The sequence below is a fragment of the Eretmochelys imbricata genome, chromosome 27 (genome assembly GCF_965152235.1).
Source record: "Eretmochelys imbricata isolate rEreImb1 chromosome 27, rEreImb1.hap1, whole genome shotgun sequence".
Taxonomy (NCBI): Eukaryota; Metazoa; Chordata; order Testudines; family Cheloniidae; genus Eretmochelys; species Eretmochelys imbricata.
In genome coordinates, this window is record NC_135598.1 from 7,268,729 (window position 1) to 7,292,434 (window position 23,706).

At 42.5% G+C, this 23,706-nt stretch overlaps 1 protein-coding gene across 1 annotated transcript in view; it reads left to right on the forward strand.

Annotated features, from left to right (window-relative positions):
* Positions 1-23,706, forward strand: part of TANC2 (tetratricopeptide repeat, ankyrin repeat and coiled-coil containing 2) — a 713,500-nt gene that overhangs the window by 606,611 nt on the left and 83,183 nt on the right. Inside the window, exons 13-16 of the mRNA XM_077806150.1 lie at positions 1,446-1,579; positions 14,159-14,390; positions 20,053-20,219; positions 22,321-22,928. Of these exons, the coding sequence (XP_077662276.1) occupies positions 1,446-1,579; positions 14,159-14,390; positions 20,053-20,219; positions 22,321-22,928 (1,141 nt within the window). The remainder of the gene's footprint in view (positions 1-1,445; positions 1,580-14,158; positions 14,391-20,052; positions 20,220-22,320; positions 22,929-23,706) is intronic.

Below are 23,706 nucleotides of genomic sequence, written 5' to 3' on the forward strand. Positions count from 1 at the left end.
AGTGAGCTAGAAATAAGCAAAATCCCACTACAGTTTCTTCATAACTCAGACAGGCAGATAGAGCTGCTGCTATGTTCACATGTGCAAAACATGAATTTGTTAATTAAACATACGAATTAAGTATTTAGACAGTGGACGCCACCCTTATTGTTTCTACCAGCAGATAAATGGATCATAGTTTAAATTATTATTTCAAGTCAAAGTCAAGGGTACATTATAGCATTCAGGAAAATTCTGTGCTAGTAGGGTCTGTGTTTGAAGAGACTGTTGCTATTAGCAAAAAGAAAAGGAGGACTTGTGGCACCTTAGAGACTAACAAATTTATTTGAGCATAAGCTTTCGTGAGCTACAGCTCACTTCATCGGAGCTGTAGCTCACGAAAGCTTATGCTCAAATAAATCGGTTAGTCTCTAAGATGCCACAAGTACTCCTTTTCTTTTTGCGAATACAGACTAACACGGCTGCTACTCTGAAACCTGTTGCTATTAGAATACTCTTAAAGTACAATTTTTTTAATCAAAAAAATTTGAAATCAGTAACTTCTGGTTGCAAAATAATGTAGTTTGAAAGAGTTAACAGTAAAAACATGTCATATATCTTGACATTTACAGAGGGCTTCTAGTTTGTGCCACATCACTCTACCCAGACAAGCAAATCTGATTAAATGAGATTTAGAATCAGTTATGCTTTAGAGATGATTCCAATATCAAAGAATATCATAGTTGGAAGGGACCTCAGGAGGTCATCTAGTCCAACCCCCTGCTCAAAGCAGGACCAAGCCCCAGTTTTTGCCCCAGATCCCTAAATGGCCCCCTCAAAGATTGAACTCTCAACCCTGGGTTTAGCAGGCCAATGCTCAAACCACTGAGTTATCCCTCCCCCCACAAATCATTACTTTCATGCAGATCCATCCCAACATCCTAATGCTCCTCTGGGTATCATCTCGTACTTCTCTGTTTCTGGTTACTTTACTTGGTTGTGAATTGGGATGTTAGTTACCGGGTTAAACGGTCCCCATTTATACATGTGCTCAAGAAAGGCTCAGGACTAAATTAGAAGAAGCATTTAGATGGGAGGCCTATGGGCAGAAGTAGTAGAGCATTGCCCAACAATATATTTGGCTCTATGGAGAGGGGCCACATTATCATGAGTATTAAATTCACTAAATACTGTATGTATTTAATGACTAAGATTAACATGAAGAAAATGAGTAAGATGAGGTTAATCCTTTATCTCTGCTGTCCTACCCCTGTTAGTTCTGACAGAAATTTGTTCAGGAGAGTTTCCCCTGAGTGCACCCCTATACTGCTCAGAGTCTTAGACTGCTTACAGAAAATATATTAACCGCTTTAATGGATTGTTAGAAAATACCTTATCGTGTGCTTTGTAATTGTCTCAGTCATGGTTGGCCTGTAGAAATCTGTTACCCTCTTTGTTTGGTACAGATGTGGATGCAAATAGAGAGCTACCCCTTACACAGCCACCTTCTGCTCACTCGTCAATCACGAGTGGAAGCTGCCCTGGAACACCTGAAATGCGCAGACGCCAAGAAGAGGCCATGCGGAGACTTGCTGCACAGGTATTGAAAGAGTTTCTTGATGACCTTTTCTGGGAATGTGTACTGTTTAATCACTGAAGTTGTCTTAGTATACATCACACAAAAATGTGGATATTGACAGAGGACAGTGAGTATGCAAATGCTTACAAGAGAGAGTATGGGGAAGACCTTCCAGAGCAGTTTTATTACCTGAGAAAAGCTATTTCTCTTTACAATGAAATTCTCAAAACATCAAGAGTTCATCTCATACTCTGAGGGTTAATCTTTCACAGTCACCAGACAGCATATTAAAGGCTGTAGAACAGGGTTACCATAGTAATTATTCCTCTTTCTTGAAGAATGGAGTGAATTCCAGATGAAATTGCTGAGTAAGTGTCCAGAGCTCGCTTTTGTAAGAGATAATTGCTTGGGTTGCATGACTTCTTGGATGAAGCTGTAGAATGTGAATTGTTGTGCTTTGTGGGATACTTGCACCTTTTTGGGTAACGTCCACATACATAGATCAGAACGCTTTAAAAAGTGATTTGCAAATCAGTTGCTATATTGACTGGAAAGGATTATATATCATGTTACCATAGGCTGACATTTACATCCTGGGTTATATGGTACCTGTAAGATACAGCCCTGCTTTGCTGATGGTGTGAAAGTGGCAAAATATTGCTAAGAACTCTGGGGAGCTTTGCTGGGGAACTTTTTTAAAGGGTGCATGTAGTTTGTGCTTTCCAATTCCCTGCTCCTGCACTGGGGAGGAAAATGTCCAGCAAACTCTTAGTGCTAAATGATTGCCAGCACTTACTTTGCTTGGCTTTTGTACCAGGTATATTGTTGCCCGATATTTGTTTTACATAGCACCCAGATGGCAAGGCAAAGAGTGTGTGATGAATGTCTATATAAATAAATATTAGAACTTTCACAAGTGTTCTCCTCTTCCACATATGGCTCTTGGAAAGGAATGCAACTGCCAGCTCTGCATTGTTCAGCACACATTAGTCATTATGTTCCTTGTATGTTGTACACGTCGCACACTGTCAAAACGGCCAGTAAGAGAGTGTTATCTCTCCCTAAAATATCTCATTTATCGAAAGACTTTTTTCACTGAGTTCTCAAAGAATCCTGCTGGGTAGGTATCTGACAAATGGATATATTTTTAGCTCCAATCTGCTCCTTTCCTTAAAAAGAAGATAACTTTACAAAGCCAAAGTGTGCGACTTGGGGCTAGTCTACACTGGCAACGTTAAACCACCTCCACGAGGGGCGTAGCTACCAGCGCTGGTGCACTGTCTACACTGAAACTTGCAGTGCTCGGGGCGGGGAGGGGTTTCACACCCCTGAGCGAGAAAGTTGCAGCGCTGTAAAGTGCCAGAGTAGACAACCCCTTTGTTTCAACTAGTGTGGCACATTCCACTTCACATCCAAAGACTGTGGCTTTCCTTTTGGCATTTTAGATCAATTAGGGAGAAAAGAGAAACAAGTCACGGTTTTTAGGCCAAAAAATCTGACCTGCTGTACCTTGGCTATGGCCCCATTTGGAAGGACTTTTAACACCGAATCCATCCTCCGCTGAAAATTTAACCCCCACAAAAAAAAGAAAAATGGAAAAGCTGATGTGCTATGCACCATCAGACTAACTAAAAGGCAAGGGACCTACGTGACCTCCTATTGTATCAGCTTTGCATCTGTTAGTTTGTTCAGTTGTTAATCTGACAGTAAATCTTATCTTGCCTATTGTAAACATGGACTGATTCCAAAACTAACTAACTAACTGGGTTCCAGAGCATACTGTGTCCTCTAAGAGGTGACCAGTGCTTAGGTTGATTAGTTGACCTTTACGTCTTTGGCAGCATCCATTAAAAAAAAACCAAACAGCTGATACTTCATGGAAAACTTTGAAAAAGTCTTTTATGAAACAATTCTGGTGACATATCAAAGATTTAATTTCTTTCTTCCATTAGGCCCTAATTCAGAAAAATCCTCTTTTTAGTACATTACAATAACTTCCACAGCCGGTCGTGGAGAATGTCACAGACATCAGAGGTATGATCATCTGCAGGCCTTATCAAAAACAAGATCTCATGTTAGATAGCAGTTAGTAAGAGCTGCTTATTTGGAGTAGCAGGGCAACCAGCATCAAGATATCCTGTGTGCATGTCACTATCCTGAGTAATTTTTAAAGAAATACAGAAAAGAGCTGAGACATTAAATAGCCCTAAGTACTGATATTCCAGCTCTTTGCCGGTGGCAGGTGTGAAGGACGTTGTCAGTATACAGTGTACAAAACAATAAAGAAAAATAAGCTGCCCATTATGGAAGTCCATGAATAAAAGAGTAAAGAGCCTTGTTGACATAGGCTACAGAAATCAGGGGTGAAAACATGCCATCAGCATCAACTCTTCCAAATCTCTCCTTCAAATTGACTTCTCCCCTGGAGCTCATAGGTTTTGAGTTTATAATAATAGAGGCAAAAGGCCTGTGAGTCCCTCCTCTGGATTTTCCAGTGTGTACTGTCTTCTCTATGGCTGTTTTCAGACTGTGAGCTCTTGGCGGCAGGAGCAGCCTTTATCTTTGGCTTTGTACCAATTTTGATCACATTGGTAGCGTTAAATTACTAATAAAAAGTATCAGAGAGAGCTCCATGTGAGCCTATCATTTATTTTAAGTTTCTTTGCCATACTATTAGGGAGAAGCTTTTCACTGTTCTCTGAGGGAGCAGTTTGAAGTCTTTCATGATTTATAGTCCCTTAGCCATCAGGGAGAAGAAATATCCTTAGAAATAAGCCAATTTAGACAACTAGCAAGCAGATCTATTTCCCATGGAAAACTACCGAAGAAAATGAGTTATTGCGTTCTGAAAGCACTTCCTTCCCCTCAGCACTGCACAGAAATTACCTGAAATTAACCCCCCCCATAACAAAGCTGTTATCAAAAGCAAAAATTATCAGAAACAATGGGCATTGTCCTGTTCCCATTGAGCTCTGGCAAGACTCCCACTGGGGTCTCTGATTCATCAATCCCGTACTTTGATCATAAAATTGAAACTTTGGCACAGGAATAACTACCATGGAAGGAAAGGTTGCTTCTTTTTGGGGATTTCAGTGATTCCCTGAAGTAATTAAGGAAAACCGAGATCTTAAACCAAATGTAAAGTGTGTTAGAAATATCAAACTATCAAGGTATTTGTTTGGCTCTAAAAACCCTGAATTGCTGTGATCTTTTTTGGAATTTTTCTCTGAAACAGGCTCACTGAATCCATCTAAGCCTTTGCAAGAGGAAACACTGAGATTACCACTCTGTAAGATTCACGAACAGAAATATTGAAAATGTAATGCCACTGTGTATCAGTGTTACACCCTCACTAGGAGTATTGCCTTATGTTACCCTCCAAACAGCATCAGTTATAGACGTTTGTGTTTGGAAGGTGATATTGTAGTAAAGAGAGTGCTGGAAGGCTGACATCCCTTGCACAATGGTTAAGATTGGGGTGTTTGGTCTGTGGTGTTAGTAATTTTGGAAGTGGTAAGGCATCTCCCTGCCGCTGAACAAGTAGAGGGTTAAATGGCTTAACTATTCATTACCTTGCTTTTTGTGGTTTAGTGAAGCTTGTTATGTGTATAGCAACCTTAATTTTCCCAACAAAGATTTTTGTGAATTAATTTCCTAGTTTTCTTTAAATGTAGCATTAAATGGCTGACCTATATGGAAATCAGAACAATCCCTACTTCTCTTCCGCCTCCCCTCCCCCGGCTTCCCTAGCCTGGGAATAACAGCCAATGGCATTAGCAGTCTCAGGCCAGTGAACTTCCCATGATTCTTTGCAGAGGGGCTTTCCCGAGATGAACCATGAGAAGTTTGTCAGACCCCAAGGCCTGGCTCAGTAATGAAGCTCAGAGCACTGCTTGTCAGGGGAGATTGCCTGCCTCATCCCTCCACCCCCCCCCCCCCCCCGATACCCCGCAGTTTTTAAGTGTTGAGATATGGGGAGAAGAGACAGGTGAAGATTGCAGAGAAAGAGAGCAAGGGAAGCTGTATTGACAAATACAGGCATTCAAAAACCCTGGAACAGACTGCTCAGAATCATGAGACTGGCTTGGAAAAATCTTAACCTTTCAAAAAGACACGTGTCTTCATCTGCCTTCTGATTTTTGAGCTTTTGGGTGGATGCCACCCACTCCCAATTTGTATACGATTGTTTCGGGCTCAGAACTCAACCTTGTATGCACAAACAAAAATGGGAGCTGCCCCAGTGGCTGCCAGGTGAAAGATTCCACTCACTTGCCCCAAGCCCCTGGAGGACAAAGGAACTCTATCCCTCTCCACCCCCTGCCCCTCTCACTGTCTTTCTCCTTTCTGGGCCTTGCTTCCCCACCCTGTCTTCTGGGTCAGTCCTGTTCCCCTTTGTGCTCCTCCATAGCGTCTTGTCTTCCACGTGTCCTCCATCTCCCCAATCCCTTTCTCTTCACGTTCTTCCTTCCATCTGTCCGCTTCCTCCTCAGTCTCCACCCTGAACACACACCCCAGTGCTGCCTTCTGACGGCGGGGAGGGCTCCCCCTTCCCTGGTAAATTATGTGGGTTTGGGTTTTTATAATATATATTTAATATGAAAATAGGTTTGTAACAAAGCGAATTTCCGAGTTATTTAAGGTTCTGCCTAGTAAGGACAAGCGTCTGCTGGCAGGTCCACAGTGTTGAGGCTGCATGTAGTGGGCCAGATCTTCGGTTGGTGGAAGTTGACAGCAGTGGAGCTACAGCAGGTTACGCCAGCTGAGGAGCTAGCCCACTATATGTGAAAATCCAGGGGCATGTACCTGCTGAATCTGTCTGCTGGATGTTGCTGTATAATACCCCCCCCCCCCCCCACTATCTAAGGTCTTGTCTACGTGGTGTAGCAATGCTCATTGCAGCGATGGGACTTCTAAACTGCACTGACGTGCTGCACACTAATTGTTCCCTAGTGTGCTTTGACTAGTGTGTTTCAAACGTTTAATGTGCACTAGGGAACTTTTAGTGCACACCTACAGGGTCTACGTGGACCAATTAATGCACAACATATGAATGCGCTTTAGCAATCACACCTATGTAGTGTGCAATATCGCGCTGTATAGTTGAGCCCTAGGTGTCACACTACAGTTACAGCATGGGAGATAGGGGTTGTGAACTCATGGAAAAAGAGTAGAGAGGAAAGGCAGAAAGGCCTGGAGTCCATTATAAAAATAAAATCTAAGATCCCATAAAAAGCACACTAATATGACTTATGTTTAGCATGAATTTCTTTATGAAGTTCCAGTTTTAACAGTTAGATGAAATAGTGACCATAACATCTACTTTTCAGGGCATGAAGACATCTGTCTAACACCCTCATGTTGTGGTCTAACCAGCCCTAAATCCTGTCTATGTTTGGAGTCCAGGTTTATAATCCTTTGTCTGCACCATCTATTGGTCTTAGACAGATTTTTTTTTTCCCCCTTGCTTTGTGTGTGTACTTCTTTCTCCATTGAAACACTTTTCTACCTAACTTCCTCTGGCCAGGAGGGGCCTCCACCAACAATCACCCAAAAACCAAACCATCACACTAATATTTAGCTGTTTTCCAAAATTCAGTGAGAAGTTGCAGTGTTGCTTTCCTAGCACCAGGTGGTGCTGTGTAAAGGTATAAATAGGATTTGCATGCCTGCAGTGGTTTTCAACATGTGGTCTGCAGACCCCTGGGCTCCCCCAGACTATGTCTAAGCGGCTAGAGAAAGGTGACTATGAAAATAAAGTTTCAGATCCCAGAAAAGGCATTCTGTTTTTCTGATCAATCAGAAGTACGTGAATACCCCACGTACAGGTCAAAACCCGTAAGGGTTGTTGTTACCATAGAAGTCCGCAGTTTAGCGCCCTCGGGGCGGCTCTACCAATTTTGCCGCCCCAAGCAGTCACCGCCGAATTGCTGCTGCCGCAATAGTAGCAGAGCTGCTGCCAAATGGCCACCGCGCCCGGAAGAGCCGCGGAGCTGCCACCCAAAAGCCGCTGCGGCGGGAAGAGCCGCAGAGCTGCCGCCAAATTGCCGCCGTGGTACACGGACTGCCGCCCGTTCTGAATGCCGCTCCAAGCACCTGCTTGCAAAGCTGGTGCCTGGAGCCAGCCCTGAGCACCCTTTCTCACGTTGCGTCAAATACAGTGCCGAGCACATGCAACATTTATAGTTGAATTCTGTTCAGTCAGTTTTCTGTGTAAGACTTCTATGGGAGGGGTCCGCAGAGCACAGGTTGAATTTCCAAAGGAGACCGCACCTCCATTTGAAAAGGAAAAAAAGGTTGAAAACCACTGCCCCATGGTGATGTTACCGTAGTTTTTGAAAGTTGATCCCCGAGCTCAGGAAAATGAAACCAATCATGTCCCCCTTGCAAAGGCCAACCCATCTTATTTATACATCTTCTGCCCCCCCACATGCTAGCCCTTCACATCGTCCCAAGGGGGCACCATACATAACTGTAGCTCAGTAGCTCCGTTCCCCGTAGTGTTAATACACTTGACCCACAGCATTACTGCTGACTTGAGAGGTCCTTCCCCACGCTCTCCTAGCGAAAAGAAAGAATCATTTATGATTGCTGGGGCACCTGAAAAGAATGGGAATACTCTCCTCTGATGGAGAGGTAGAAGAAGAAATAAAATCCACTGCAGCTGAGACCTGATGCCTTGTAACACTAATGTGTTTCAGCAGGCGTGTACTAACATCCTCAGGTACGTAGAAATAATGAAAGAACCTTCCCTATAAACAGGGTCCCCACATATATACACAGTCACGAAATAATAAAATACAGTGATGCTGATTTCCATTTCCATTATTAAAACTAAAATATTACTTGGCGAATGGCCTTTTGGCAGGTAAATGGATTATGCTGTATTTACTTCCAAACCATTTTGTGTGATTGAAAAAGAGATAAATCCTGTTAGATACTAAAATTTGATTAAAACACAAGTTGGTAGCCTTGTACTAAAAGCAGGGATGCACTGTAGGGATTTGAACATTTTTCTAAGTGTGTCAGAGGTGACAGGCCCTCAATATTGAGATACTTTGGCTGTATAAGAAGACCTAAGACAGAACAGACTCCTCATGTCAATGATGGCACGTTACAGAATTGAACAGACAAATCATGTCTATAGGCATGATGTCAAAGGAATGCTGTCTTGAGTGGAAGATGTTACATGTCACATGAAGTGCCCGAGAACTGCTTAAAATGGCCCATCCTGTTAAATAAAATATCTTTCAAAAGTGACATTTCCTAACCCTTCCTTTCTCCCCTTCGTACTCCTTCTCCTTTGAGGTTCATTCTGTCTAGCCTTTCTTTCTTCTTTTTCTCTTACTGGCCATTATTTACTGCCACTCCTAACTCCCCATCCTCCTTTTTCATTTGTCTTCACCTCCCATGTGCTACATAATCTTCCCTTACGTACATCACTGATCTCATTTTTCCTGCTCCGTATTCACCTCCCAAACCTTTCTCTCCTTACTGCTGCATTCCTCTCCTTCCTCTCTCAGCTTTGTTCCTTTACTGAGGTTGCTCCATATTCTTGGAAATATCTTCCTGTTTTTATCTACCAACCACTGTCTCTTTCCTTCTTCAGATGCCTCCTTAAATCCCACCTATACCAGGAAATCTTCCTTCCTCCCTCTAATCTTCTGTAATCCCGCCACCATTTTTAATCTGAACCAAAACCCAATTCAAGTCAAGTAAAATTTAATTATTGTACTGTGCTGTACAGGTCAGATCAAATCAGTGGCTTGACCTTGAAGGTATAGTGCATATAACACACATACACAGAGTGTGGAAAACCCATTCTTCGCTGGGAGAAATGCAGATCTGTGTGTTTTCTCTAACGATCAGGATTGAATGTTCCTGCTGATCCCCACATCCAGAAAAGGGTGACTGAAGAGGGAACAGAATGGAGTGGTGAAGGAGAGAAAGAGTGAGTGGTGACGGTTGTTTGAGGTTGAATGGAAAAAGTGACTGGTGAAGGTTGGGCCACAATGGAGAGAGAGGTTGCGGAGGGGGAGGGAGGGAAGCAGAGAGATTGGAGAGGCAAAAACAGAAAAAATGAGCAGAGGAAGATCTCAGTTTTTGTGACACTTACTAGCCAAGAGCAATGTGACTAGTCTGGGTAAGATTTAATGTCAGTATCATAGTAGGAGCCCCAAAACACGCACTCTTGGTAGCCAGGAGGATGATGCACAAAGCATTTCTCACTAATGGAGAAATTAATTGCTCCTTCACCTCACTTCAGGAGTGGCAGCACCTTTCCTGTTGGCATTTGGCTACTAGAGTCAGTATTCTAGATTCTACTTATCGGGTATTTTTTTAAGCCCTGTAATGTGTTAAAAACAAAAAAAAGGCTACAAAAATTGTGATAATCATATTTCTTTGTGTCAAGATTCCTTCCGCACTCTGAACTCTAGGGTACAGATGTGGAGACCTGCATGAAAGACCCCCTAAGCTTATTTTTACCAGCTTAGGTTAAAAACTTCCCCAAGGTACAAACTTTGCCTTGTCCTTGAACAGTATGCTGCCACCACTAAGCGTTTTAAACAAAAAACAGGGAAAGACCCCACTTGGAGATGTCTTCTCCCAAAATATCCCCCCAAGCCCTACACCCCCTTTCCTGGGGAAGGCTTGATAATAATCCTCACCAATTGGTACAGGTGAACACAGACCCAAACCCTTGGATCTTAAGAACAATGAAATATCAATCAGGTTCTTAAAAGAAGAATTTTAATTAAAGAAAAGGTAAAAGAATCACCTCTGTAAAATCAGGATGGTAAATACCTCACAGGGTAATCAGATTCAGAACATAAAGAATCCCTCTAGGCAAAGCCTTAAGTTACAAAAAGACACAAAAACAGGAACATACATTCCCTCCAGCACATCTTATTTTACCAGCCATTAAACAAAAGAAAATCTAACGGATTTTCTAGCTAGATTACTTACTAACTTAACAGAAGTTGGAAGGCTGCATTCCTGATCTGTTCCCGGCAGAAGCGTCATACAGACAGACAAACCCTTTGTGTCCCCCTCCCTCCCCCCCAGATTTGAAAGTATCTTGTCCCCTCATTGGTCATTTTGAGTCAGGTGCCAGCTAGGTTACCTTAGCTTCTTAACTCTTTACAGGTGAAAGGGTATTGCCTCTGGCCAGGAGGGATTTTATAGCACTGTATACAGAAAGGTGGTTACCCTTCCCTTTATATTTATGACACTTTGTTATACAAGAAAGTTGGAGATCCAGGTGGTTCTAGGAAATTAACCTTTCCAAAATGTACTGCTCTGCATTATTTTATCTCTTTTCAAGGGGTGCGCAAGCTAAGTTGCCAAGGAATTGTTTTAGCAGTACCCGAGGTAGAAGCAAAAGATCTGAGTTCATACTTCTGCTGAGAGAGAGAGAGAGAGAATTCTCTGCCTTCAGGACCCACAACATTTTGAACTGAGTCACTTGGAAGTATTTTCTGTTTTTTCAAGTTTCAAAACAGAAACGTGTAAATTGCTTAAGAGCACTAACTCCACTGTATGCAGAAACTGTGCAGATGGTTTGCCATGGTTGATTGGTTTCATGATCCCATGCACCAGCATGGGGAATCACTTGAGGGAAAATATGCATAAAACAAGAATAAATTACTTTTAAGCTGTCTTTAAAAAGAAAATACACAAGTGTGACCACTGATATTTGCTGTTTAATGTAAAGAATATAATGTCTTGACTCCTTAATATTTTACCTGGAATGGCTTGACTTGCACTTACAAAAGATCACATGGAAATTACTTGCTCAATCATCAGGAAAATAATGGAAATATACATTTTAAACGTAATCTTTTATTCTCAGTTCACTTCCATTGCATGCGTATTGTTTTCTTCTTTTCAGCGTAATCTATATTTAGAGAATTAGCACAATGTGTAAAAGGTGTTGGATAGAAAGCATTTGAGACTGGCTACATTGAACTTTACCAAATACTTCAGCAAAGAACTCTCAGTGCTGCCTTCAGCTTCGGTGGTGACATTTACCAAAACCAAAAATGGGAGTAAAGTGAAAAGTCTCTTTTATTATTTATAACCTCCTTTGCACTTTTTGATGCCAAGGCTTAAAATGCAGTTAGGATGAGAAAAATGATGCCTTACAAAGTCATATCTGCTTGGTTCAGATAAAAATAAATGTTCACTCCTGACAGCATCTCAGAACGAGCACATCTTTGGATGTTCTAGAGGCTGTTGCCAACCAAGGGTTCATTATGGCAGTTCAGAGGCATTAAAGCCCAAGGCATGCCACCCTACACCAGCAGCCATGAGCAATGTTGAGTAGCGGCTTATATCACCAAGGATCCATCTGTGGCTCCTCAAAGGACTAGATCCTTTGGGATTAAGAACACTTTGCACTAGTGCAGAAGCACGGCCCATAATTGGGGCCAATGTCATTACATTATGAATAGGGGAAAAATTAGCTTTTTAAATTTCTATCTGCTTCTCTCTCCTCACCCCCATGTTCAAAAACTATATATTGTTTTCTGAATTTCAGTGGGATTTCACCTCACTATATCATGTCTTTCATACAAAATGGACCCCCAAATGCATTGCAGAATAAAATAAATAGAGTTAAAATGAAGAACTATAGAAGAATGATATTGTCAATGAGATTTTAAAAGAGGTGGAAAGTGGATGGGGAAGCGTGCTATGGAAAGGCTGACCAAGATGACCGAAACTGAAAGGAAGAGGACACTTGCCTCCAAGTGGCCAGGTGTGGTGGAGAAAGAGAGAACAGCAGAGGGAACAGGGAGAGTTGTCCTCTACAGACTGAAGCAGTTTGTGACCTGGAGTGCCTAGGGCAGCTCTCACTGAAAATGCCAAGATCAGGGCAGGCTGCAAAAAGGAGCGCAGATTCTCCCAAAACTGGTGGCTAACACTGAAGTTAGACTCACCAACCAGTCGCAAACTGTGCTCCTGATCCCCCTCCCTCGTTACCAAGAAGCTGGAAAAAAAAATCACACAGCCCCCATTCCAGTTCTCAGCCTCCCAGTTAGCACAGAGGTCCAGTAAAGTGAGAAGTTACTTAAAAACTCTGCTCACTTATACAAAATGTTCTTCTGACCCCAAAGGGCCAGCCACCTTACCAGGTCAGCATCAGTCTGGATCTCACCCAAAATACCACACTGCCAGACAATCCTATTGCATCTAAAACGAAAGGTTTATTATAAAAGAAAAGAACAAGAAGAGAGTTGTTAAATGATAAAGCAATCAGATACATACAGAGACTTCAGTGTCCATATATCAGATTCTTAGCAGTATTGGTGAGTTTGTTGGCTTGAAAGTCCCTCCGGAACACAGCCAAAGCTTGGATGGGTCATTCAGTCATTTGTTCAGAGCTTCAGTTTGTAGAAAACCAGAGGTAAGAAGCAGGATTGAAGATAAATGGAGATGATGCAGCTGCCCTTTATATTCCTTTTGCCATGTGGTTTGTACTTTCTGTGTCCCAAACACAAGCTTCACAGCACATGGCATGGAGAAACCTTAGAGTTCTCTGTCCACCAGCCTGCCCCTACGTGCCTTGCTGACTCGTAAGGTGTATCCCCTGGTTCCTTTCAGTGGGTTCATTGTACAGCTGATGGGCCATCGAACAGGCTAGGCAGTGCTGATGCCAATCTGTTTGGGGGTGTCACCCATAAAAACAGCACAAGTTTGGAAATACAGATATACCATATATAACTTACAATACAAAGGTGATACAAACATATAAACAAGATTACCATACTTGCAAATCATAACATTTTCACTGACACCTTACACGGCATATCTGGCACAATCCATTGCAATTATATAATATTGGTATTAATAATAATATAAAGTGTCTCACAATTCTATACAGCATAACACAGTCCATGGAGGGAGGAGTTTTTAATCTGATCCTGGAACCAGTGGAAAAATGGAAAGGGGAAGGAGGATCTGGTTGCACTTCTGTTTATTTGAGAAGGTTGGCAGCAGTGAGACCGAAGAGCTGGGACTTAGGGATGCGATGGGGAAGGGGAGATTTTTCTTTAGTTAGTTCTCTGCAGGAGAACCTTTGTGAGAGAGGGTATGGAATGTAGAGTAAATCTGGCAGCCCCTTTGTTCAGGAGAATCTGTAATTTGCAGGTTTTGCAGTGCTGAAAGGTCCTCTTTTTAACATATTGCTGTATACCGTACATCCGTTTCCATGCTTAGCTTGATATTTTAAAAACACCAAATAAAATGTAAGTTTAAAAACCAATCGCAGCTTATGACTGACAGGGGAGATCTGAAACAGTGGAGCACAAGTCTATCATGCAGTACTTCAGACAGATCAATTCGTTGTTGTCACTGTCTACTTTTGTGAATGGCTGCACTTTAATTCACTTGTTCCACAAGTGGCACATCTAATAATTTTTAAGGATCAGTACCTGTTTTTACCAGCTGATTCATCTGGATCAATGTCAAAGGCAGTTAACAGGGGTCCCTCTAAAGACTTGGCCTGCCGGAGTAAGTGAAATTTACAAAAAAGATGCTGCGTTAACATCTGTCTGACTGGTGTCTGATGTAGATATATTTTTGTTCTTTTCCCTTTGGTAGGTTGTCGCTTACCATTACTGCCAGGCCGATAATGCCTACACCTGTCTTGTGCCAGAGTTTGTACACAACGTGGCAGCACTGCTCTGCCGCTCACCACAGTTTGTCGCCTACAGGGAGCAGCTACTGCGGGAACCACATTTACAGAGTATGCTCAGCTTGAGATCCTGTGTTCAGGATCCCATGGCCTCCTTCCGGAGGGGAGTCCTAGAGCCCTTGGAAAATCTTCATAAAGGTACTGTGGTTAAGACTGTTTTTAACTCTTATCAGCCTGAGAATTTTTAACTTAGCTTTTCTTTGAGTGTGAGCCTCCAAACCAAGGAGCGGATGGATTCCATGTGTGAGCCCCTAGCGCACCAGGAAAATTCAAGAGTTGTAGAAGAGAAGGTAGGACTTAGGGAGGCTGAGAAAACAGACTCTTGTTTGGTTTGTAACTCCTCTTCCAACCCAGTCCTTCAGTTGTGTTTTCCAAGGCGGTGGAGTGAACACTTGACTTTGAGCACATTTGGTTTCATTCACATCCAAAATTTGGACCAAAAGATCTGAAAATGAATGCTAACAACATTTGCCTTGCACAGCTGTTCTTAGAATAGCATCTTTGCATTCATTTGTTAGGTCACTAACTTTTTCCTCCACTCAGTTACCCCTCCAAAATTCATTATTTAATCAGCTCTTGGGAATTCTCAGCCTCCAAACAAAAATGCTGACAATATACAAGTCTGTCGATGACTTACATAATGCTGCTTTGGGGAACTGGGTAACAGACCATATCCTAATTACTGACTCCGGAGATATAGCAAAAACCCTTCAGGACGTTTCCATTTTCCCACATGCAGTGTCAGCTGTACCTGCTCCTCTTTCTTTTGTATACAAGAAAGATGCAGTTAGTTTTTCTTAATAGAGTGGCTAACTGTAAAACCTTTGACCTTCATAGCCATAGACACTATTCAGGTGTGGGTAGAGTGCAGAGCTCTGTCCCTCTCAAAACCATGTTTATACAAATACTGCAATGTGTAATATTGGCTGTGGAAATTGTTCAACACGATTGTACGTTTCATCCCAATGCAATAGATGGATCAAAGTGATATAAACACCACTCCAGTCATATTTAGCAGCTTTGTTGTTCAAATAAAGTCGCTATTTTGAAACTGAGTGTCTAGATTCTAAATACTGACTTCAGTACAGGTGGAAAGGGACTATAAAGCTGGCTCAGCTGTCCAGCTGTGGATTCCCCTGGCTTGGGGAAATCTCTGAGTGTCATCAGATCAGCATTCTCTCCACCCTTTGCAACCACCACTTTGCATTAGGGGTTTGTTGGAGATGTGGCTGGCAGGCAGAGAAGTAATCTACAGCTGTTACAATGTCACCTGGGGGGCCATTCCAGATGACGTAACTTAGAGCAGTTCTGAGGATGCTTTAAATTATGCTGGCAGCCAAACTCATCCCCATCAGGCACCTAAGATCAAAGAAAATCAAGCTGTTCTTGTGAAGCTAGGTTTTCCCTCTTGTGCCTTTCCCTGAGCATTGCTCAGCTGGATCCAGGGATCAAGACCCCAATCTTTCAGTGTTGCTGATTAAGATTGTTGGCAAACTAATTTGTACCAAGTGTTTTGTAACAAAATGAACGTCATATGGAAATTGGTTGAAGAAAATATGTAATATACAAGAATTTGTTAATATGGCAACAGACCCTTTACAAGGTGCTGTTGAAGCTTTAAACAGTAATTTTATTTATGAATTTATTATCAATTTATTTATCTATTTATTATCAATTATTAATGCTGAATATTGCTGACAAACTGAGATTCACATTTTTCAAATGTATTTATATATATGTATTTTTCAAATGTATTTATGTATATATTTGAGTAATAGAAACAACTTGTAGGGGAACCATGACCTTATTTCCTTCTCCTCCCCATCCCCCATATAAGCTTTATGAGAACCAGGAGATGTGGATGTAAAAATCAGGCTTCCATCGTATTTGCTCCAAGGTGAGAGAGTCGTAAGGGCTATTTCCTAGTGTGCCCTGTCAGCCTGCTTAAAAGTTACGTGAAAAAATGTATGTAATGATTTTAATGCAAAATAAACTCCTTTTCTGTACACATATGAACAGTAAAAGGAGAAATACAAAAAGCTTGGGATGAAGAGATAATAATCGGACAATGAGATTTAATGTATAGCTATTCTGAAGGTATTTATTATAGGGGTAACGCTTTTCACCACCGTACTGTTTATTTTAAATTTCATTAAATATTTCCTTAAGTGATTAAAGGGGAAAAGAAAAAGCTAATCCGCGAACTGTAATGCCTAACTTTCATAGCACAGTCCATCTGTAGTGCTTTACAAAGGAAGGTTAACACTGTATAGATGGGGGTCGTGAGTGTATTGCAAATATAAATCAACAGCACTCCTCAGGAATAGAACCAGGTCTCCTAACTCCCAGTCCAAACCCACATTCACTAAGCAGCACTAACTTCCAGAAAGGTGCGGCTTGCAGCACACCCTAAAGGTGGCTAGACAAGGGCTCTGATGGACTTGCCAGAAAAAACAAATTCAAGATATCGGGTATGGCTGCATTGCAATAAAAAACCTGCAACCCCAAGTCTCAAAGCTGGGGTCAGCTGACTTGGGCTCAGGCTGTGGGGCTATAAAGTTGCAGACTGGAGCCTGAGTTCTGGGACCCTCCCCCGTCATCAGCCCTCTTGAATGTCTACACTGCAATTTTATAGCCTCTCAACTCAAGCCCCCGAGCCTGAATCAGCTGACAGGGGCCAGCCATGGCCATGCCATGGGTCTTTTATTGCAGACGTTCCCGTGAGGACCCTTTACTGAGAATGCCCTGCTCTTTGCCCTGAGGGGGACACAGCAAAAGCATTGTAGTCCCTTGTAGCTGCCATGACAGAGCATATATGGAGTTCCCTCTGAAATAAACAGGTCTTTGGCCATTTAGTTTTAACTGCCATAATACAACCTTCAGATGGGTGATCAGGTGTTAAAAATAGCAAATAATCTAATTAAAAGGAGCAATAATTTTTTTAACTGCTCATTAAATATAAAATACGATTTAATTTACTGCTAAGAGAAAAGAGGGTAATTTATAGGGAGCTGACACAAGGAAAATCTCAACTGTATTAGAAATTAAATGCACCTGTTCTTTTGTGTTCTACAAAACGGTCCGTTCCCTTTGGGAGGAGAGAAAATTAAGGTGTCTTTCCATTTTTCAAGCTGATACATGAGATGTCTCACTGAAGTGGTCCCCATACAGAACTGATTCGTGTTCGTGACCCATACTTTCCGTTTATAGCCCCTGTAATAGTCACTGGATACTGTCTTGTGACATGGTTATTATTAAACTTTTGTGGCTCTGAACCAGGTTAGAAAACTGGGGCCAGGAAATAGACCTGTTTCTTGTGTTCCACCTCTATTACACCTTCTTTGCCTGCCTGTTTCTTTTTTCTACAGATTTCAGCTGTGGCAAGATGACCACAAAAATTGGTTGTCTTTAATGCAACATAGTACAAAAAGCAATCTGAGCAGTTAAAATTCTGCTGCTGTTATCTGATGTGCTGATGGTTTGAAAATGTCTTGTCCTGCAGTCAGGGTCTACTTTTGAAGAAAGAATGCAACTATCTTTTGTACGTGTACAATAGTGCACTAAATATGTCCCTGGCTAGAATTTTTTAATGTATTACTAGACAATATTGTACAGCGAAACTTGTCTTAACTAGCCACCAAAGGGAAAACCAACAGTTGCCTTTCTCTAAAAGGAGGTCTTTGGTGCTAGGAAGGCTGCATCTCTCTCAGAGAGAGTGAGCTGTAATGGGTGGGATTGTCAAAGCCAGATAATAGTAAGGCACCCATTTTGAAAGTCTGTGAAATTTGGACACCTAACTTCCTCTGACTGCTGTGAACATCCCAGACAGTGGGAGTAAACAAAAATTGCGAAATTCATAGACGTGACATCCCCACTAAAAAGCGCTGAGGGGGATAGTCCTTCATGGGTGAGAGATGGAGAGAATAACTGTATGAGGCCGTGTCTACACTATGGGCACTACTGTAGTGCCGTAGTGTAGACATTTTGTACAGCAGCGGAAGGATTTTTTCCATCACTGTAGGTAGCCCATCACCCTGACGGGCAGTAGCTAGGTCAATGGAAGCATTCTTCTCTCGACCTGGCCATGTCTACAGCAGAGGTTACGTTAACATAGATATGGGGCTCAGGGCTGTGAGTTCACACCCCTGAGTGCTATAGTTATGTCAATCTAAATGTTAAGTGTAGACAAGGCCTAAGTCTCCAACTTCTGATTCCATAAGTCAACTTGGCTGGTACAGAGAACCAGTTGACCCAGAAAACCCCTTGTGATGCCGCACCAGCATAGAAGCAGATTAAGGAGCTGCTCTGGGCTGCAGTGGACCCCTCCCCTCCAGACCAGACCAAGTCTGGAGGAGGGGTTAAAAAGAGGGGACTCTGCTCAGCTAGGGACAACCCGGGAAAGGGAAAGGGCTGTTGTGCTTTTCAGCTCCCAGAGAGAGAGGCTGACAGCCAACAGAGCCCCTGCCCGTGCAGGAGGAGGACGTGGATCCCTTGAGCTAAGAAGGGGAATGAGGCTGAGGTTTGTACTGGAGACCCAGGGAACTCTGAAGGGGACTGTGATACTGCCATGGCCCTCTGAAGTAAGAGAGGCCAATGCCCCAACTGAAGCTGCAGATAGGTTTTCCTTTCTTCCTTTTTCTTCATACTTTTATTTAACCTTCTTTGCTGACTGTGGACAGTTTGGTTTGCTTCACATGGGACCCTGAGAGGGGAAGAAACAGCAAGGAGGTCTTGGCCGGAGGATCAAGCACCAACCCACAAGAGGGATACATCCCTGCAGCACTGACTGGGATGGGTGCAATTGGACCCACACACTTGCACTCCCTACATACTCCTAAAGGGGGTTTCTGCCAAGGACAGATTTGTGACACCGCTATTTTTATTTAATGGACTGCAGTGTCAGTGAGACGTAGTTCCTCTTATTGGCATCGATTAATGCTAAACTTAAAGTTCAGCCTTCAAAATCTGCTTGAGAAATGTAACTTTATTGCATGAAAACCACACCGTTTTTCCTCAGTAATTATGTTGTTAGCAGCATGAAAAGTGCCCAGGGTCCTACGCTTAAAAATGTTCATGTACAACTGTCAGCAAACGTAATCGTCGAGATGGTCTGAGCCATAGAATTCAGATCCAAACTTCTCTGAAGTTCATGAGGCAGGGGTTTGTTCTGGACCCATCTTTACTGAACAGAGGGCAGAATTTTGAAAAGTTCATCTGACCAGCTCCTGTGCATGCAAACTGATTTGTGCTCAAACACCTGCACTGCCCGTGAACCATGGTTTGCACATGTTTATTAGTATTTGCATGCATGTTCGAAAATCTAGCCCAGCATGAGCATTAGTTGGTTAGAAAGTCTACTGTGTGCCTACATAACATCCCAATCTAGATTATCTAAAGGTGCTAGTGGCATATACTTCTATGCATACGTATTCATAGCAATTGTAAATGTTGCAACAGGTTTACATCAAGACGCTGTTGATGTTTAATGTCACCAGTGAAAGTACATGTAATAATGTTCTTGTCAAAATGTGCTGAGAGTTGCTGATTCACATTTCTCAAATATATTTGAGTTTGGGGAGAAGGTGACTTGTTTAATAGCCTTAATCGTTTTAATGAAGTGGTTGTCACAATTGTATAGATATTGTAAATCAAATACATATTTTATGCAACCTGAGAAGTACAGTTATTTTATCTCTTTTCGTCTATAGCAATGTCTGATTTCAAACAATGTGGTGAGTGCTCATTGTAGCCATGCTGCTAGCCGATGGACTGAAGCTTTTTCTCTTTCATATCATCTCAGAGAGGAAGATCCCAGATGAAGACTACATCATATTAATTGATGGTTTAAATGAAGCTGAATTTCACAAGCCAGATTATGGGGACACCATAGTATCATTCTTGAGCAAAATGATCGGAAGATTCCCATCCTGGCTGAAGTTGATAGTGACGGTCAGGACAAGTTTACAGGTATACTAAGACCATGTTTCCTATTAAACACACAAACACTGGATTTTTGTCATGATGGGTTTTCTTATTGAAAATCTTAACCAGTGTCATATAGATTTAATTATTAATTTTTTTTGAAGTTATATCATTTTATCTCTCCTTTGCGCCAGTCTTTTTGTAATGCATTCAGATTGATTTATATCCCCTAGACTCTTTCTCTGGATACTGTTACAGGACAAGAGTCTGGTCCTGCACCCTTTACCCGTGTCAATAATCCTTGCTCAGCAAGTAGTTCCATTAATTTCAGCAAGACTATTCACATGAAAGAGGACCACTCACCATCAGACTGTTTGCAAGACCAGGCCCAAAGTCTCTGAGACTGGACTATTACGAAATGGGAGCTTAGCCGTGTATTCTCTCTTAAATGAGAAGAAGCTAGGAGAAGGGATTTCATGCATAACTTCCTTCCCATCAGTATGAGAATATAACCATGATAGACTGATTCAGGGTCTGTGTGTTTATTTGGTACAGTCTGAAGGAGTCATAACATGGGTCCAAGAAGCTATTTAACTCTATTAGAACACTTGATCTTCGGCAGTTTCTGAGGTTTTAGAGTGAATGTAGCTGACACTGTTCTAAGTGTTTTTGTCTTAGGTTATGTCAACTTCCGCTCAATTTCTGTTGCTAACATACATTATAATGCTAGTGTCTAAGGCTTTAATGAACATCCTCTTTGCTCAGAACCTGTGCTGTATTTTCCTCTAGTGTAGTGGCAATAGACAAGAAAATACCAATCGATCTATTTAGCTGTAATTCTCCCAGCCAGACCCCAGAAGTAATTCACCATTATTGTAAATCAAGAACTGCAGGGACTTGCTAGCAATTCTCACTAGCAATTTTTGTATTTGTTACAGTGGCAGGTTGCACAGTCTTCCTATTTCAGTGCCACACTTTCTTACTTCCCCTTTATTTTAAGGTAGTTTAAATATTTCATTCTGGAAAAAAGGGATTTTGTAATGTTTGTTTCAATGACAGATTTTAAATTGCATTCCTGGTATTTTAAGCTCTCAGTTATTTAATTGGTCAGAGCTTTTGTAGCCCTCAATTTTTTTAAATTTTAAGATTTGTTTCTCCTCTGTGCCCAAACTTTACTTTCAGGGAGCTGGTTGCAGCTCCCTGATTCTCAGTCATCCAGCACCAGTGCAAGTCAAAGCTTCAAGGGGCAGCTTTAACTTACAACACTGGCATAATATCTCTGAGACCTTATGCTAATCTAAATTCACCTCCATTTACCCACCCCACCACAACACACCTAATGTATCCCCTCATTCCCCTTGCATGGGGTGGGGTTTCCAGCAGGGGCAGCAGAATTGCCTCTCCTAGCTTTATATCGGCAGAGAGTAAAATTCTCTAGGGGAAACTTCCATCTGATTTACACTCACTTTGTGCGGCATGAGCAGTGTAAACTGAACTTACCAGATCAGACATGCCAGCCCACAATATCTTGGTGATATATAGCAGATGTGCAATCCCACACTATACACTTTCAGAAACAGCCCTTTGGCTGAGAAAAGAGAACCCACTGTTGACTCTGAGCAAATCAACGGCATATATAGTATTTCCTTATGGCATTCACTGTGCAGTAGGAAATATCTACGAATAACCTTCCATTTAATCAACTGCTGTATGATGCTGAAGACTACTGCACTCAGCACTCCTTGAGATATACTAAGCTGTCTGTTTCAATGAGAGGCCTAGAATCCTGGACCCCACCAGCTTTGGCTGCCCACAGGTGATGCCCTAACCTGGGCATCTGCATGACACAGAAGAAAGCTGATGGCAGGTCCAATAGCTGGTTGGGATGGGACTATATTTTAAAGGGCACTGCTCTTCGTGAATACTCCAACCCCTTTCCTTGGCAAGTGTGTTAGGAAAAACTTTCCTCAGTTTTATTTCAGCTACCTAGTTTCACAAAGAAACCCACTCCAGTGCGTTTTAGATTGGACCATGTCATCTTAGGTATTTGCCCAACACCTCTCTAGGTGCTGATGGAATACAAATTGTTTATTTTTATTAATAATAAACCCTTCCAACATGAATAATTTCTTTTCTTTTCTTCCAGGAAATAATTAAGTTGTTGCCCTTCCATAGGATTTTTTTGGATAGACTGGAAGAGAACGAAGCCATAGATCAGGACCTCCAGGCATATATCCTTCATCGAATACACAGCAGCTCTGAGATCCAGAACAACATCTCCCTTAATGGCAAAATGGACAACACTACATTTGGCAAACTCAGTTCTCACCTCAAGACCTTGAGCCAAGGGTCCTATCTATACCTAAAGCTCACTTTTGATCTCATAGAGAAGGGCTACCTGGTACTAAAGAGCTCCAGCTATAAAGTAGTCCCAGTCTCTCTCTCTGAGGTTTATCTGTTGCAGTGCAATATGAAGTTCCCAACACAGTCTTCCTTTGATCGGGTTATGCCTCTCTTGAATGTGGCCGTGGCATCTCTGCATCCATTAACGGATGAACATATATTTCAGGCCATTAATGCCGGTAGCATTGAGGGCACACTGGAATGGGATGACTTTCAGCAGAGGATGGAGAACCTCTCCATGTTTCTTATCAAGCGTAGAGACATGACACGAATGTTTGTTCATCCGTCTTTTCGAGAATGGCTTATCTGGAGAGAGGAAGGAGAAAAGACCAAGTTTCTCTGTGACCCTCGGTAAGTAATTGCAATAAAAATATCTGCAGTATTTCACTCTCGCTCATCCTAATAATCTTGCTACTGTATTTTCCACTCCATGTGTAAGCGGAGGAATAGTTCCGCTCTTGTGGGGAACTTTCCTGGCTTCTGCACTGCTGTGGTGAAGTGGGCTAGCGAAAGGATCTGAGTCCTCGCTCCCACTTCCTTTACCCAGTGGCCTCCCTGCCCTTGAGGACTCCCCTTCCACTCTCCTGTCTGGCAGAGTCCTTGTAACCCCAACAAGGCTGGACCCAGGATTCCTGGGGGGCTCGACCCCCAACCCTGCTGTGGTCACCTAGGACAGGGGCCAGGGTGTCCCCACTCCAGGGTACTCTCTCTGCAATGGGCACTTCTCTGACCCACTGACCATTACATACAAGTTAAAGCAAATGCAAGTTATTTAATCAACAATTAATTTTAAAAAGAATAAGGAAAATGGGAAAGGTTAAAGGAAACACATCAACCCGCTCGGTGGCAGGGAACATCACAGACAGTGTCTCTGGAACGTCAGGGCAGTTCACAGTCTGCTCCTTGTAAGTCCCAGGCCCCTTCTCAGGCCCTGGCTGTGCTGCAGGGATGCTGTGGGTTGGACACTTGCTCTGGTGGTGGCCACAGGCTCTAAGTGGTAGGACCCTTCTGCTCTGTGTCACCCCCGCCCTGTCGGGGTTACGATCCAAGCCTGGCCTGCAGAGCCTCTTGGCTGAGGCATCTCCCTGTGCTGGGCCCGCTGCCCAGGGTCCCCCTCGGTCTCCCCAGC